Below are 14,734 nucleotides of genomic sequence, written 5' to 3'. Positions count from 1 at the left end.
TGGCTGACCAAGATAAATTTGGGGGTCTTCCACATAGAGGTAGTAGCTGAACCCCTGCAGGCAGTTGCTATCCAGGGGAGTGAGTGTAAAGGGAGAAGAGAAGGGAACCCAGAAGAATCATGAGATTAGGGGGCAAGAGAAGGAACAAGAGCCAAGGAAAGAGACTGAGATGGAACAGCCAGAGAGCTAGGGGGAGAATCATGAGAGAACTGTGTCAGTAAAACCAAGGAGGATTAGGACAGAGTAAAGTTCATTAGATTTGGCCAGGAGGAAGTCATTGGTGACCTTGTAGAGTGTAATCTGTTCCATCTTATTTGTTTTCAGGTTACTAGTAGATTAATTGGTCTCATGATTGATTCATGAGAGCTAGTACAGATAATTAAAATAATCAAGTTTATACATTTCATTGTGTGTCCTTAGCCTCAGATATTGTTTCTGTCATTGTTCATTCATTGTCGTATTTATTGAGCGCTTACTGTAGTCACAAAAACTAGCTCCATGCTACTACTAGATCCCCACTGTACAACCTTTTCAGTTTGTGTTCCACTTTTCTAGCAGCAAAAGCTTCTTTCCTTCCCACACTCTCTCGCACTCCTCCATCACCTCGGAGATTTGAAGCCTCTATTGTCTGTTTGTACTGTGTTTTAATGTTTCATTATTCTGAATGTGTTCGTTCCCAGTGAGCTCCATGAGGGGCAAGGACCATATCTAATTATTCCCACCTGTGTATTCTCTCCCAGCATTTAGGACAGTGCTTTGCACATAAGCCCTTAATGCTGTCACTACTATTTTCATCACCTTGAGGGGTATGGGAATATGGTAGCCCCTCCATTCCCAAACATGCCCAGCTTTCATTTGAGCCCCAAATTTTAATAGTAGGAACGTGGGAAGACTACAGTCCAAAGGTACTAATCAAGTAGGTTCAGCAATAGGTTAGAGTTTAGAACTCCTGACATTTGGTGCAGACATTATTCCTGTTCAAGGCAGAGATTTAAGGTTTAATATCCTCCATTTCTCTGATTCCTCTTATGTAAAATGGATCAGAGACAGACAAGACAAAATGGAGCACACTACTATCAAAAGGGACACAATAACTATAAACATAGAAGTCGTAGATGCACAAATGCTGACTAGGAACTGAAAAATTAGATTCCACAGAAATACTTCCCCACAAGTGTAAATGAGGCTTGATTTCTGTTCTATAAAAACTGCTCCCATTGAAATCAACGAGATATAGATATGAACGGACTTGTATGAGAAAAATGACCAAAAAAAAATGATAGTGTGTGAGTATGAAATTCTGTCCACATGTTTTGTTTTGTTATCTGTCCCCCCGCTTCTAGACTGTGAGCCCGTTGTTGGGTAGGGACCGTCTCTATATGTTGCCAACTTGTACTTCTCAAGCACTTAGTACAGTGCTCTGCACACAGTAAGCGCTCAATAAATACGATTGAATGAATGAGTGAATTCAGTCGAATGCTGAGACAAGTAACTTTTTTCTATGTTTAATCCATGACTGCCATCAGATTTTTTTTGTCTTGAGCAATGAGACAATATTACTGCTAAATGAAAAAAGATACCAGGAAATTTGACTTGTGGTAACTTAGATCAGATAAGCGATGTCATTGTCTTGGTTATATTTTATCAGATCTGGTAGTAACTGATTTATTTCAAAAATAGTTTAACTTGTATTTTCCTGTTCTTAGAAACTGCATTTCAGATAAAAAGGTTTGACATTGTATTCAGGTCTAAAATGCAGTACCTCGGTGGAAGTACAAATTACTTGAGCAGTTAAATATAGAACTGTGTGTGCCTAATCACAGTTGAATTAAATGACAAAAAATTTGCATTCAAAGTAATTTAGTGACCTTGAAGCTTATGACTTAGATGTTGATTGAAAGCACAGATAATTTCACAAAAAGAGGTGGTAAAGAAACCATTTCCTCTTCCACACAAAACACAGAAACAGACTTTCATGATAATCTACTTAAGTTGATCAGTGAATGATATTCATTGAGTGCTTACTGTGTGCAGAGTATTATACTAAGCACTTGGGAGAATTCACTATAGTTGGTAGACATGATCTCTGCTCTCAAATAATTTACAGTGTATGGGGTGGTGGGTGGGAGGAGACTGACATTAAAATAATTACCAATAGGGAAAGCAGCCAAATCTGAGGATTTTTACATACGTGCTATGGAAGTTTAAGGCTGTGGATGTGGTAGATCTGTACCATATGTATGACACTGTGTAATAAAAGATTCCAAAAGGGACTTATAATGAAAGCAGAAAAAAAAATTGGACTTCTGACAACTTGTCAAATTTGGTTTTGTTTTTTTGTACCAAGTGAAGAACTATTAACTGATAAATCCTTTCATTTAGTTTAAACTGGAAATAATCCTCATTGATTAATTTTGTTTCCATAAAATTTCAGAGGACAACAGAGATTATATTCTGTGGATAGCAATGGCGGGGACACATCAAATCTGGGCACTGCTCTTGGATAGCGGAGCACTGCCAAAAAGAAGGTAAGCATTAGGATAGTTTGGCAATTAATAACTCAGCTCCAGAAGTGCTTTTTCTGGGGTTTTTCTAGTCAGAAGCAGTAGAGTTCCATTAGATAAGGCTCTCAAATGTGTGGAATATAAAGTCACAAAATGAATTTTATGGTCATTATTAAATTTTCATGCATATTTGAAAATTGTACCCATTTTGCACCCTTAAAATTTGCAAAAGGGGGAGAATGCATCCACTCACAAAGTCCAAGACCAGAAGCATTCATCCTTAGTTCAGATAACAACAGAAAAAGTATTTTCACCTCCAACTTTTTTTCCCATTGTTTTTCTGTATTTACTTTGTTTTTTAAAACAAAAATGTATGCAAAAGGTAAATACTATCATAATTTTGCACATCTTCCAAAAAGCTTCTTTTATCCCCAGTAAAACAGGTATTTTTAATGGCATTTTTTCAGTGCTTAACATATGCTAAGCCCTGGAAGAAATACAGTATACACAGATTAGAGATAGTTCCTGCCCCACACAGTATAAGAAGGAAGAACAGATATTTTATTCCCATTTTAGACATAACTGACACACAGAAGTTTAGTACCTTGCCCAAAGACCATACAGCAGACAAGTGGGATAGTCCAGATTAAACCCAGGTCCCCTGACTCCCCACACTGCTCTTTCCATTAGGCTACCCTGCTTCATATGACCATGTATTATCATGCGTATTGTGAAGTGCTGACTCTGTGTGCTGCATAATTGTCAATGTGAATAACAAGCAAATTGTCATTAAAAATGAAAACTGAAAATGCAAGCTGTTGACATGCTGTATATCCTTTGGGAAATTCCTGCAATTCTTTGGACAATAGTTTTTTATTATATAATGGTAAGGGTGTTCGTAGTTTAGAACAGATTAACTAGTGATTGGGCAATGCATTGGAAATACATTGCTGAAATCAGTGTGAAGTCTCCCAAAGAGTTTTGTATACATTTTGACCCAGAAAGTTCAAATGGTTTTGAGTTGTTACCGACTTCATAATCTATGTATTTTATTTAGTACCTGAGTTGTTTAATTTTTGCCACCTTGACTTCAAATCTTCAAACTTGTTTTCCCTTAGTGAGTTAAAAAAAGGAACCTGTCTTCGGTTTGCGGGGAGTGGAAATGAAGAGAACCGTAATAATGCGTATCCCCACAAAGCAGGATTTGCCCAGCCTTCAGGTCTTTCTTTGGCCTCCGGAGAACCGTGGAATTGCCTGTTCGTAGCAGACAGTGAAAGCAGTACTGTGAGAACCATCTCGCTGAAAGATGGAGCGGTGAAACATCTTGTTGGAGGAGAGAGAGATCCCATGGTAATGAAAATCCTTTTGCAGCTGTAATTAAATATAGCCTTTAGATAAATAATCAGCCCACAGTGTTTATTGAGAATCTTCTTTATACAGGGTCCTATGTAGCAGAGACCCTCTGACTATGAAAGATTTCGGTTCTAGCCTAGCCAGTTTACTTAATCCAGCCCACAGCCAATGAGGTTTGGGCTCATTATTAGTAGTATTACTATTCATAATACAAAAATACAAACCATTGACATTTCATTTATCCTTGGGGAAATTGCTTCAATTATTTGGGCATTACTTTTCTGTTATATAATGGTAATCATGATCATAGTTCAGAGCAGATGAATTAATGATTGGGAACTGCTTTGAAAATACAATACAAAATATTATGCTAAATATATATTTGCAATAGTAATAGGTTACGTGCTTAATAGGTACAAACACTGTATTAAGCATTGGTCATTAGGAGCAAGAGATGATAGTGCTGTACACACAGTAAATACGAATAATAAATAAATACGAATGAATGAATGAGGGAGACGGGGACAGCGGGTGAAAGGAGGCAGTTAAGTCTGAAACAACTCATGCAGACAGTGAGGATGGAAGTCAGTATAAGTGGTGAAATTTGTTGCAGTTATATCAGGTGAGGATGAGTTTTAGATGGATGAGGTCAGCCTGATGTCTGGATTTCTAAAAATGTACAAGGCACAGTTCTTACCATTTTGAAGTTTATAATCTAATGATGGAATAAGCTTACATATGTAATATAAAGCAAGTGACACATATGCCTACAGAACAGTGGAGGCCCCATGGTGTAATGGTTAGCACTCTGGACTCTGAATCCAGCAATCCGAGTCCAACTCTCCATGGGACCTTAATGTTTGTTGCTGATTTGTACTTCCCAAGTGTGTAGTACAGTGCTGTGCACACAGTAAGCGCTCAATAAATACAACTGAATGAATGAATGATTTTTGTTATGTTTTTGATATAGAATTTATTTGCCTTTGGTGATATTGATGGAGCAGGGATAAATGCAAAGCTGCAGCACCCACTTGGAGTAACTTGGGATGAGAAAGGGAATTTGCTTTATGTGGCAGATTCTTATAACCACAAGGTGAGTTCCACTAGTATTTAAACAACTCTGATACTGCAGAATATTCATGGATAGTTTTCACTTCTCTGTCCATTGTCATTGCTGCCTTGCTATTTCCATACTCTATCCTGCATTCCTCCTTGCCTTATCCCTTACCTAATCTTATCTAACTCTTTTTCCTCTTACCCTTTTCCTGTCCCTTAGCCATCTGGACTGTATGCTGCTTATGGGCAGGGATTACATCTATCTACTCTATTGTATTGTACTTTGTACAGTGCTGTGTGCACAGTAAGTGCTTAATATAATGCCACTGATTGCTCACCTCTCCTCTTTTTCAATCTATCTCCTCAGCCAAGTACCCCTGTGCCATCAATCAATTAATGGTATTTATTAGATGCAGAACACTATATTATGACTTGGAAGAATAGAATGAAAGCAGTATGATCTAGCTGAAAGAGCAAAAGGCTTGGGAGTTGGGATACCTGAGTTCTAATCCCAGCTCTACCACTTTGCATGATGTGTGACCTTTGTCAAGTCACTTAACTTTGTGCCTTTGTTTCCTCATACTCCCTTGTAGACTTTGAGCCCTGTGAGGGACAGGATCATATAATCCTTGCCCAGAAGGATCTTACAATCTAATGGGGGAAGACAGGCAGTTGGTCTCCTGCCTTCGTTCCATTTTTGTTTGGAATATATGTCATTTTATAGCATTTGTTTTAATGTTTTAATGAAGGAAGATTTCAAACTGATGAAACTAGAGTGTGGCCGTGGAGCAGCGTTTGCTGTAGAAAACTCTTCAATATGAGAAGAGCTGTAGCATCCAACTCAAGTCTAAAAGAAAAGAATCTTTAAAAATATTCTGCATAGTTATATCTTGCCTTTAATCAAGACATAAAACAAAATCATTGTTATTAAATATGGTAGAATACATTTACTAGTGCCCTCCAAAGATAAAGATCGCTGCTGAGAGTAAACTTCTCCAGTTTTTTCCAAAAATATACATCATAGTCATTTTCTTAAGCATTCACTAATCAAATATTCAGAAATGAAAAAAATCATATAGGTTACTCCCTTAATTGCTGTACTGATGTAGGTTTCTTATTAAAGGTATGCATCATTTTTTAAAAATACCTAGTAAATATAGAAATGTGAACCTAAATGTTTTTACTTTTTAAAGTAGTGAATACATTTTAAAAGGGCATCGATTGAGTTGCCTTGGGAAGGAAAACTTCCTAATGGCTAATAGACTTTCCATTTAGAGTGCATCCTAAGTAGACTTCAGACCGATTTAATTTAATACAGAGTCATCCTTAGGGCTGGGGTGAAGATAAATTGACCTCTTACTGTCCTGCTACATCTGCATAAATTTGTAAAAATTGTCATCTTTTCAGATTAAAGTTGTGGATCCCAAAACCAAAAACTGTGCTACTTTAGCAGGAACGGGAGAAGCAAGTAATGTTATCGGTTCCAGTCTTACTCTAAGCACTTTTAATGAACCAGGCGGTTTGTGTATTGGAGAGGATGGGCGTTTGCTATATATTGCTGATACAAATAATCATCAAATTAAAGTGCTGGATTTAGAAGCAAAAACTGTTTCTGTTGTAAGTAAAAACTCATTTTTAACATCAAAGTTGTAACGTTGAAAATTACATATGTGACTTGATATGTAAGGTGACCCCAGTGACCTTAGCAGCTCTACTCTTAACATAAAATACTTAATAATAATACTCAACTAATGTTGTAAAAAGTAAATTAGAAACGTATTTGTGTTTACATACAGGGAATTTCAACATAACACTTATTGTCTACAGGGGGTACACCGGAATATTTGACCAGCAGAAGTACCTTAGGGGAAAAAATTTTTAAATAAGTATTTGTATTGCATTTTCAAAGGATTTTTGAACTCAAAAAGAAAGTTTGCAAAAACAAGGATTAAAAGTATGTACGCATGATTATACTAAATTAAATTGCTCTTAAAGAAATTCATATTCTTATTTCTAAGATATATTTATTGCTAATTAGTCTTCTAAAGTAAGGATTCTCTCTGCTTAAGATTTTGAAAATTAGATAAACTGGTATGATGGGAACAACTGAAAAATCAGATGAAAAGGGAACAAGACTAAGATGGAATCAGAACAGCTGATCCAGGCAAAGAAAAAATATTTCCTCTGGTTATTGTCTAAATTTTAGTGTCTAAATTTGTGTTTTCATTCTTATAATCTTAATTTTTTGAAACAAAGCAGGTGTCATAGTCCTTTTGAATATGCTCTTCAAAGATGGTATTTGAAAGACTTCCATTCATTAAAGCAGGGCAGATTGGGATAAGTGTGTCCCGATTTCAGTGCCATCTTTTTAAAATTGCTGTGTTTCTGATCTCATTGCTATAAAAAAAAGAAAACTACAATATGAAGCTTATGGGCCTCAGCTGTGCTCAAGCAGTTATTTTTAGCTTGCAGAAGTGTGAAATCTAAACTGTTAAATTTTTAAATTGTATATACATTCACCTACAGTTTTGCCTCACGGACTCTAAAATACAAATTGAAAATATTGGGCATTACAACTAAAATGCATGGAAAAATGTTGTTCAATTGACAGCCACTGTGAAAGTCTTTTTGATTGTCACCTATTTTATGTAATCCATTATTGAACTTCGAGTATCCAATCTCTCCTCTGTCCGTTCCCTGATTGCCCATGAGCTGTTTTTAAATTAATTGTAAAAAGTTGCATTAAATGCTCAGTAATCCAAGCCAATCATAGTTTATCAATTTTCAAATTTTTAACATTGATTTTATCATTCTTCGATACATCCTTTATAAGTACAGACCAGGTCATTTCTCTTGTTATAGTCTATTTATTGGTGATTATATCTTTGCTCTCTGGGCACAGGCAGAAGTCACACTGTTGCCTAAAACTTCCCAGATGTGGAGGCTTTGAAGTGAAACTAAGCTTTTTCCATAGAAATTCTGTGAAGTTTTCCTATGTCCAAGTTGTGGCTCTTTACACCTGGCCATCAAATAATTCTGTGCTTCTTATTTTGTAGTTCCCTATCCTGAATTCTTACTCTGCAGTTGATGGTCCAACCCTAGAAAGGAAGGTGGCAAAACTACCAAAACTCCCTAGATCTGCTCCAAAAATTGAACTTTCCCCATTGACTGTCTGCCCTGGCCAGACTCTTCAATTTGGATTAAGATTGGTTCTTCCTGCAAAAGCAAAGCTGACGGAAGAAGCAGCCAGTTTCTGGTATCTCACTGCTGAAGGTATGAGTGCAGTATATAATAATGATGATGGTATTTGCTAAGTGCTTACTATGTGCAAAGCACTGTTCTAAGCATTGGGGGGGATACAAGGTGATCAGGTTGTCCCATGTGGGGCTCAACCCACACAAGACATGCACTATTCGATCATGGATGTTACTTTTCTGTAAAGTATCCAAAATTGTTTTTAATTATGAGCTGATAACAGATTTCATTAGTGTACTAAGTGTAGAATGTAGTTAGCTTTCTGCCTCCTACTGATTGAAGAGGATCTTGCTTGCTTTGGTATAGGGTTTCCCAGGTTGTCTGAAAGAAATATCTTCAAGGAAGCTGGGCTATTCAGTGTCAGTACAAGACTCAGATTATACTTAGTCTCTGAATTTCATATATGTGTGGGGGCATGTGTGTGTGTGTGTGTGTACACACACACACACATACATACACATGTATATGTACATACATACACACATACCCATAAAATGTGCTATACAACCTATGGCATGTAATCATTTAATTTCTGTAAGATTAGTACCTTAAACTTAGCTATAGGAACTAAAGTTAAGCACTACACAGAAATTATTAAATGCCACAGGTTAATATAGATCATATGTGTATTTTTTTCTGTATGTATAAAAACTCAAGGACAAAGTGCATTCTTAGTTATGTACTGGCATTGTGTAAGGTCCAACTTCCAGATAGATAAATTTATTTCAAGTAACCTGGGAAACACTGTACTCAAGAAAGAAAGAGATATGACTGTGAAATTCACTTGCGTGCATGATTGAAAAGACCATTGTCAGGACTCATACCAAGGAAATATTTCTCTTATTTTGCACAAAACACATGGACAAGCATACCAAACATTTCTATTAAGATACCCAAACTAGCTTTTAACAAGTGTTTTAATTATAAAGATGTATTAAGGGCAGAAGAATCTGATTTGGTAAACTTCACTAAAGTTATATTTATATACCTGTGATTAAAGATAGTTCTCATCAAGTGCTTAGTACAGTGCTCTGCACACAGTAAACGCTCAATAAATGATTGAATGAATGAATTTCTGCTGCATTGGGGAGTGGAACATTTGTTTCTAACTGAATTTGCACACAAGAATAGAGGACTATTAAATATATACCATGATTTTGAGTCAAAATGTAGATTAAGCATATGTTAATAAATTCCACTTTTTTAGGGTTACACAGTTAATGAACAGTGCAAAAATCTTCATTTCATATGTCACTCCTGAAAATACAGATATTAGGTAACTAAAATTTTAGTTTTAAAATAAATTTAAAATTTAAAAATAAAGTGCTTACTGTTTGTAGAGCACTAAACCAAGTGCTGGGAAACAAATACCCAGGTGACAGTTTGACACGGTTCCCTGACCCTTGGTGTGGGTGGAGGGGGCTCAGTCTAAAAATTGATTCTCCTTCTCAAAATAATCATTTAATATCAATTAATGTCACTTTTTATTTTCTAGGCAATGAATGGCTGCTTCAAGGACAGACTCCATTGGGGGAAATAAAGGATATTTCTAATCCATCTGAAATATCACTGCTGATTCCTTGCAGCTGTGGGTCATTTCAAGTTATACTATCTATCAATGTATTTCTCTATTACTGTAGCGTAGACAACAGTGCCTGTATGATGAAAGGAATCTTATTCAGTCAGCCTTTACAAATAGCTAATACACACCAAGGTAGCCTAGCGCCAGTGGAGCTGACATATGTATTTTAACCAACTAACCTTTCAAATACATCCATATGCTATAATTTATTGATGAATATTTTCAAACAAAAGCTTTCCTTCAGTCTCTTGTTCTTAGTGTTTAATACCCAACTCATTACTTTGATGCTGCATCTGTTGTTAAAATGAAATCACCACAGTGTCTACATCTTTATCATTAGAAATACAAATTTCATTGCCTTATTAGGACCAATTAAGTAATCTGCTATCATTTGAACATTGATGGTTTCACAATAGAAGCTATAGTTTGAGTAGAATGGTTTTGAAGTCTAAGGGTAATCTTTTATTGTAGCTACTGAAAAAAGATGTTTTTCAACATGAAAATGGAAGGTACTGGTTAGTCCAAAATTCAGAGCTAAGGGTCTGCTGAATAATTTGCATAAACTTTCAGATGACAAAGTAAATTCTGCTGAAGCTCCAGAAACCAGCATATAGCCCTGTAAGCCCTGATTGGCAAGGTTGGTGTTTATAGTCAGAGAACTGTGCTTATCATCCTCCTTCACCCTCTCTTGCTCCTTAGGAATGTGGGAAACATTTATATAAAACACCTTAAACTTCCAGGTAAAAGTCATCAGGGTAAAGAAAGCACCGACTGGTTGACTTGAAACTATCTGTTAATTAGGGTAACTGGGACTTTATGCCCATGGGGAGCATGTACACACTGGAACCTCTTTTCCTAAGGAGGAGTAGCCAGTTCAGCTTGTCTTTACTTGGAGATTGCTGTAACAAAGTGCTGGTTAGTAGAGCTTTCCCATTGGCACCATGCTAGCTATCTACATTTTTAACTGTGTTATTTTATACCATATTTCCAAATACCTACAAAGGTGATGGCACCTGAATACCCTTTCACACCAAAGCTTAGTTTGATTCAAGGATCATTCCACATTTTGATGTGCATAGATGCTCTCAGAGAACTTATATTACAGTTATCAGCTGTTTCATGTTTCCATGATAGCACTTAAAAGAAATGTGTATTTTAAAATCAATTCAAAATAGGTATTGTTTTCTAATCAAAAATGGTTCTATTGCTTTAATACAATATTCCTTATATGAGTACTGCCTTATTCTGAAAAGGCAAAGTTAATCCTTGAACACAGATGCATATCCTCCTAAACTTTTGCTGAAATATTTGCACAGTGATAGAAAAATGTGTACATTATTGTTGAAGGATCTGGTCAGCTGCTATTATGCATAATAATATTCAACTACTAGAATATTTACTATGATAGGCCAGACAGGTTTTAATAATCAGTGAAGAGTTTATATTGATAAATCCTTATATTTATATTTGTCCATTATTAAAAGCCATTCAGAGTAAATCTCTAATAATTTGGTCTTTTCAAGTTCTAACTGTTTGTTATTATTTATTAGCCTTTTGAGGGGAATTTTTAAAAGCCTAAATATTGTGACAAGAATTTAGTGTAAAAACACTACATTGATGTAACATTGTCTTTAAGCAAATTGTTCTTTAAAATGACCACCTTCCAACATTCAAGATGTGATGGCAGTCCTCTGTGGTCATCAGTAAGAACAGAGAAATCTGGAGGTCTTTTCTGTAAATTTTGAAATTTTGAAAAATGAACTTCTGTATGCTGTTGAGGGAACTGTTAAATATGTTTCAGTGAATTTGGGATGAGGTGTGTTTTTCTTTCTTCATATATTCCCTAAAATGTTTCTAGCAGTTCTAGTCACCTGTTAAGATTTTGAAATAGTCAAGGCATGCTACAAATCTTCACAACAATCTACTGCCTAAAATGCTGCTCACCTGGGAATAAGGCTTTTCCTTTCTTTGGGTTGAAAACAAGCATATTTGCACCACTTAACAGTTTTGAAACTTGAAATGGACTTAAGCAGTCTTTCTGCCCTTTTTTAAAAATTAGAGATAAATATAGGTAGGCAGGTCATTTGAAAGAGGCAAAATTATCAGCTGTTATCTTTTTCCTAAAGTTTTATTCATTGCTGAGAAAAGAAATTGATCTCATGATCTATTTTAACCTTTTGGATTTGTGTGCTTTTAAAAAAAGTAAAAGTGGCTTTGTAAGGAACTGTAAATTCCATTTCTAATTACAGTAGTTCATCAGTTTTAGTAAATTCCCAGGAATAACTTTAGGGACAAAAATTTAACTATTTGCCTTTAGTATACCATTTGGCTAGATTAAAGGACTTTGAATTTTTGCCTGATTTTGTCTTTTTTTTTTAACTGAATGAGAAATGTGAACAGAGCATTTCTTACTCCAAAATAATATGGACACCTTCAATCTCTATAAAATCATGTAGACACTTTTTATTCCTTCAGAATTATTTTCCAATAGTCATTTTTCTTTGTAAAGTAGATGCGTATGTTTCCACCTATTAAGTCAGGCTATTTTTAGATTCCCTGGAATTTTTTTTTTGTCTGCTTGCTGAGGTAAATATTTAATTGTCATTTCTTGATCTTTGGTGCTCTACTTTTCCTTCTTACCCATGCAACTAGGATTAGGATCTATTTTTTCAGTGCTTTTTAAATGATTAGTAGGTTGTCACAAAGCACCATGTAAATAGAGACCTTGAGGAAGAGCAGAACTATTTTAAAATTGTATGAGCCTGAACCACACATCTTTCCCTTAGTTTTAAAAGAAAAGTATCTACGCTAATTTCTTCCAGTTTTTAAAGTCTTATCCTCAACGTAGTCTTCACGTCAGCCAGAATTCAGGGCTTACCCACCTCTTTTCATCAATCCAAGTTTCAAGGAAATGAAATTTACTTGAATACTGATAATCCATCACCAGTGTATTTTGAGTACATACAAGCTCCCCTCAGCCTCTTCCTCCAGTTTGAGGCAGATCTAAATTCTCCAAATTTTATGTACAAATGTACACATTTCTACTCTTTCCAGCTCAGTACTGACCATTTGTAAAAATATCTTTGTTTCAGTTTGCCTTCTCTAAGTATGAAGGTGGCTAATGCTAAAGTAGATCATTTGAGGATTAAGATATATTATACTACTGCCTAAAATGTTTAAATGTCTTCAAAAGAGGAAAACTTGGAAAAAAAAAGGGTGAGTTTTAGTTAACCTTACTGGCAAAAGTTCTCCAAACTTACTATAAAATAATATTTGGGTGTTTGAAGTAGCAAACCTGTAGCAAGTTAGAAAATTTGATTTGGTTCAAGTGTTCATTGTAATCAATATATTCAAATTAAGATATCTAAAAAGTTCCTGTTTCCTAGAAACTAAAAAGTTGATATCCCTTTCATTTATAGGTTATGTTGGGTCCCTTGATGTGTTTATATCTGAATAAAATGGGTAGAACAAAATATGAAGTTTTCCTATGAATGCATTCTAATATTCTAAATTATTCATAATGGCATTGTATAGCTTACAAATAGTAACACTTTTAGTACTGTTACTGTAATTATACTTCCATAACACAATCAGCAGCTTGCCCTAGAAAGACACCATTACAACTGGACTTCAGATATAAAGGACTATATCAAACTTAAGGCATTTGAGATCACAAATATTAAAATACATTTTTATAAAGATCTAGAAATCAATAAAATAGTTGGCCAAGTACATTATTTATATATTCATTGTAGGTTCAGTCTTGTGTGAACTACTTGAAAAAAGAGTGGGCACACACTGTAACTAAAATTTCTGGGGGGAAGATGAATACATTTATTCCAATGTATAAATTACCATATTTGCTAACAATTACCCCTTTTTGCATAATTTTTGTAACATTAAAAGAGGTAGGCGCTTATGTGGGTCATATAAGAATTAAGATTAGCAATAACTGAGTAAAAAGAAGAGCAGGAGAGAAGAAAGAGGAAAGTAAGAGGGTACTTGAAGCTGTGCCTTTTCTTGCTCTCCCAAATGCTGCGTGCACTAGGCACTCAACCTCCATCCTTCCGCACCCCTGCTTTATTGAGTTCCCACCCTCCCGCTCCTACTGTGGCAGTTTTGATGTCAACCCATTTTTCCCTGTGTTTTATTCTCACCCTTCCTCTCCTTCCCCCACTGTTTACAATTATACTAGTAAATTCAATCCTCCTCAGAAGTAATTTCGCTGTGCCTCCATCTCATCTCTCCTGCCACTAATCTGTCACAATTTTCTAACACTTAAAACTCCTTCCCCTTTCAAATTTGCCAGACAACAGCTCTTCACATTTTCATCACATGATATCTTCTCCAGGAGACCTTTTCCAATTCATTTTTCTTCTAACTTCTGTCCATCCAAATTCCACTCCAGCTATGCATTTATGTACTTATACCTATCATTTTTGTACATATCTACTTATAAACCCTTGTATTTAAGCACCTACTCACCCGCAAATCCATTGTACTTTGCAGTCACTAATTATCTTTGTGTTTGTGCACCCTGCTAAACGGAAAGTTCCTTAAGGACAGGGATTTTTTTTTCTAACTCTTGCACTCTCCCAAATGTGTAGGTCAGTGCTCTGCACACAGTAGACACTCAAGTATAACTGACTGAATTTAGGCAAGTTGGTAGGGAACTCTTTCAGACATCTAGGGGACAATTTATTGTATCACGGGAAAGCACTCACCAGTACTTAAGTGCTTACTGTGTGCAGAGTATTGTTCTAAATGTTTGGGATTGTGTCCTCAGAAGATTTTTTAACCTAATGTGGTTACCGGCAAAATAGGAAGAAAAAGAATGGGTAGATAGGTGAAGAGAAAAGTGCTTAAATAGTGGAGTACATAAATGGATATGCACAAGAGGGCCATAGACTAAAAAGCCCCCAATGCTCCAAGATAATTATGCTGCTTCTGAAATGCTAAAATGTAATTCCAGGGAGTAACTGTA

At 35.7% G+C, this 14,734-nt stretch overlaps 1 protein-coding gene across 1 annotated transcript in view; it reads left to right on the top strand.

The window, feature by feature from the left end:
* NHLRC2 (NHL repeat containing 2) overlaps positions 1-11,555 on the top strand; it is a 49,291-nt gene extending 37,736 nt beyond the window's left edge. The window contains exons 6-11 of the mRNA XM_038758616.1: positions 2,435-2,528; positions 3,623-3,854; positions 4,828-4,950; positions 6,321-6,530; positions 7,970-8,186; positions 9,664-11,555. Of these exons, the coding sequence (XP_038614544.1) occupies positions 2,435-2,528; positions 3,623-3,854; positions 4,828-4,950; positions 6,321-6,530; positions 7,970-8,186; positions 9,664-9,920 (1,133 nt within the window). The 3' untranslated portion in view covers positions 9,921-11,555. The remainder of the gene's footprint in view (positions 1-2,434; positions 2,529-3,622; positions 3,855-4,827; positions 4,951-6,320; positions 6,531-7,969; positions 8,187-9,663) is intronic.
* The last annotated feature ends 3,179 nt before the right edge of the window (positions 11,556-14,734 follow it).

Source organism: Tachyglossus aculeatus, chromosome 16 (genome assembly GCF_015852505.1).
Source record: "Tachyglossus aculeatus isolate mTacAcu1 chromosome 16, mTacAcu1.pri, whole genome shotgun sequence".
Lineage (NCBI taxonomy): Eukaryota > Metazoa > Chordata > Mammalia > Monotremata > Tachyglossidae > Tachyglossus > Tachyglossus aculeatus.
Note: the sequence above shows the minus strand (reverse complement) of the source record. Positions and strands in the feature narration are given on the sequence as shown.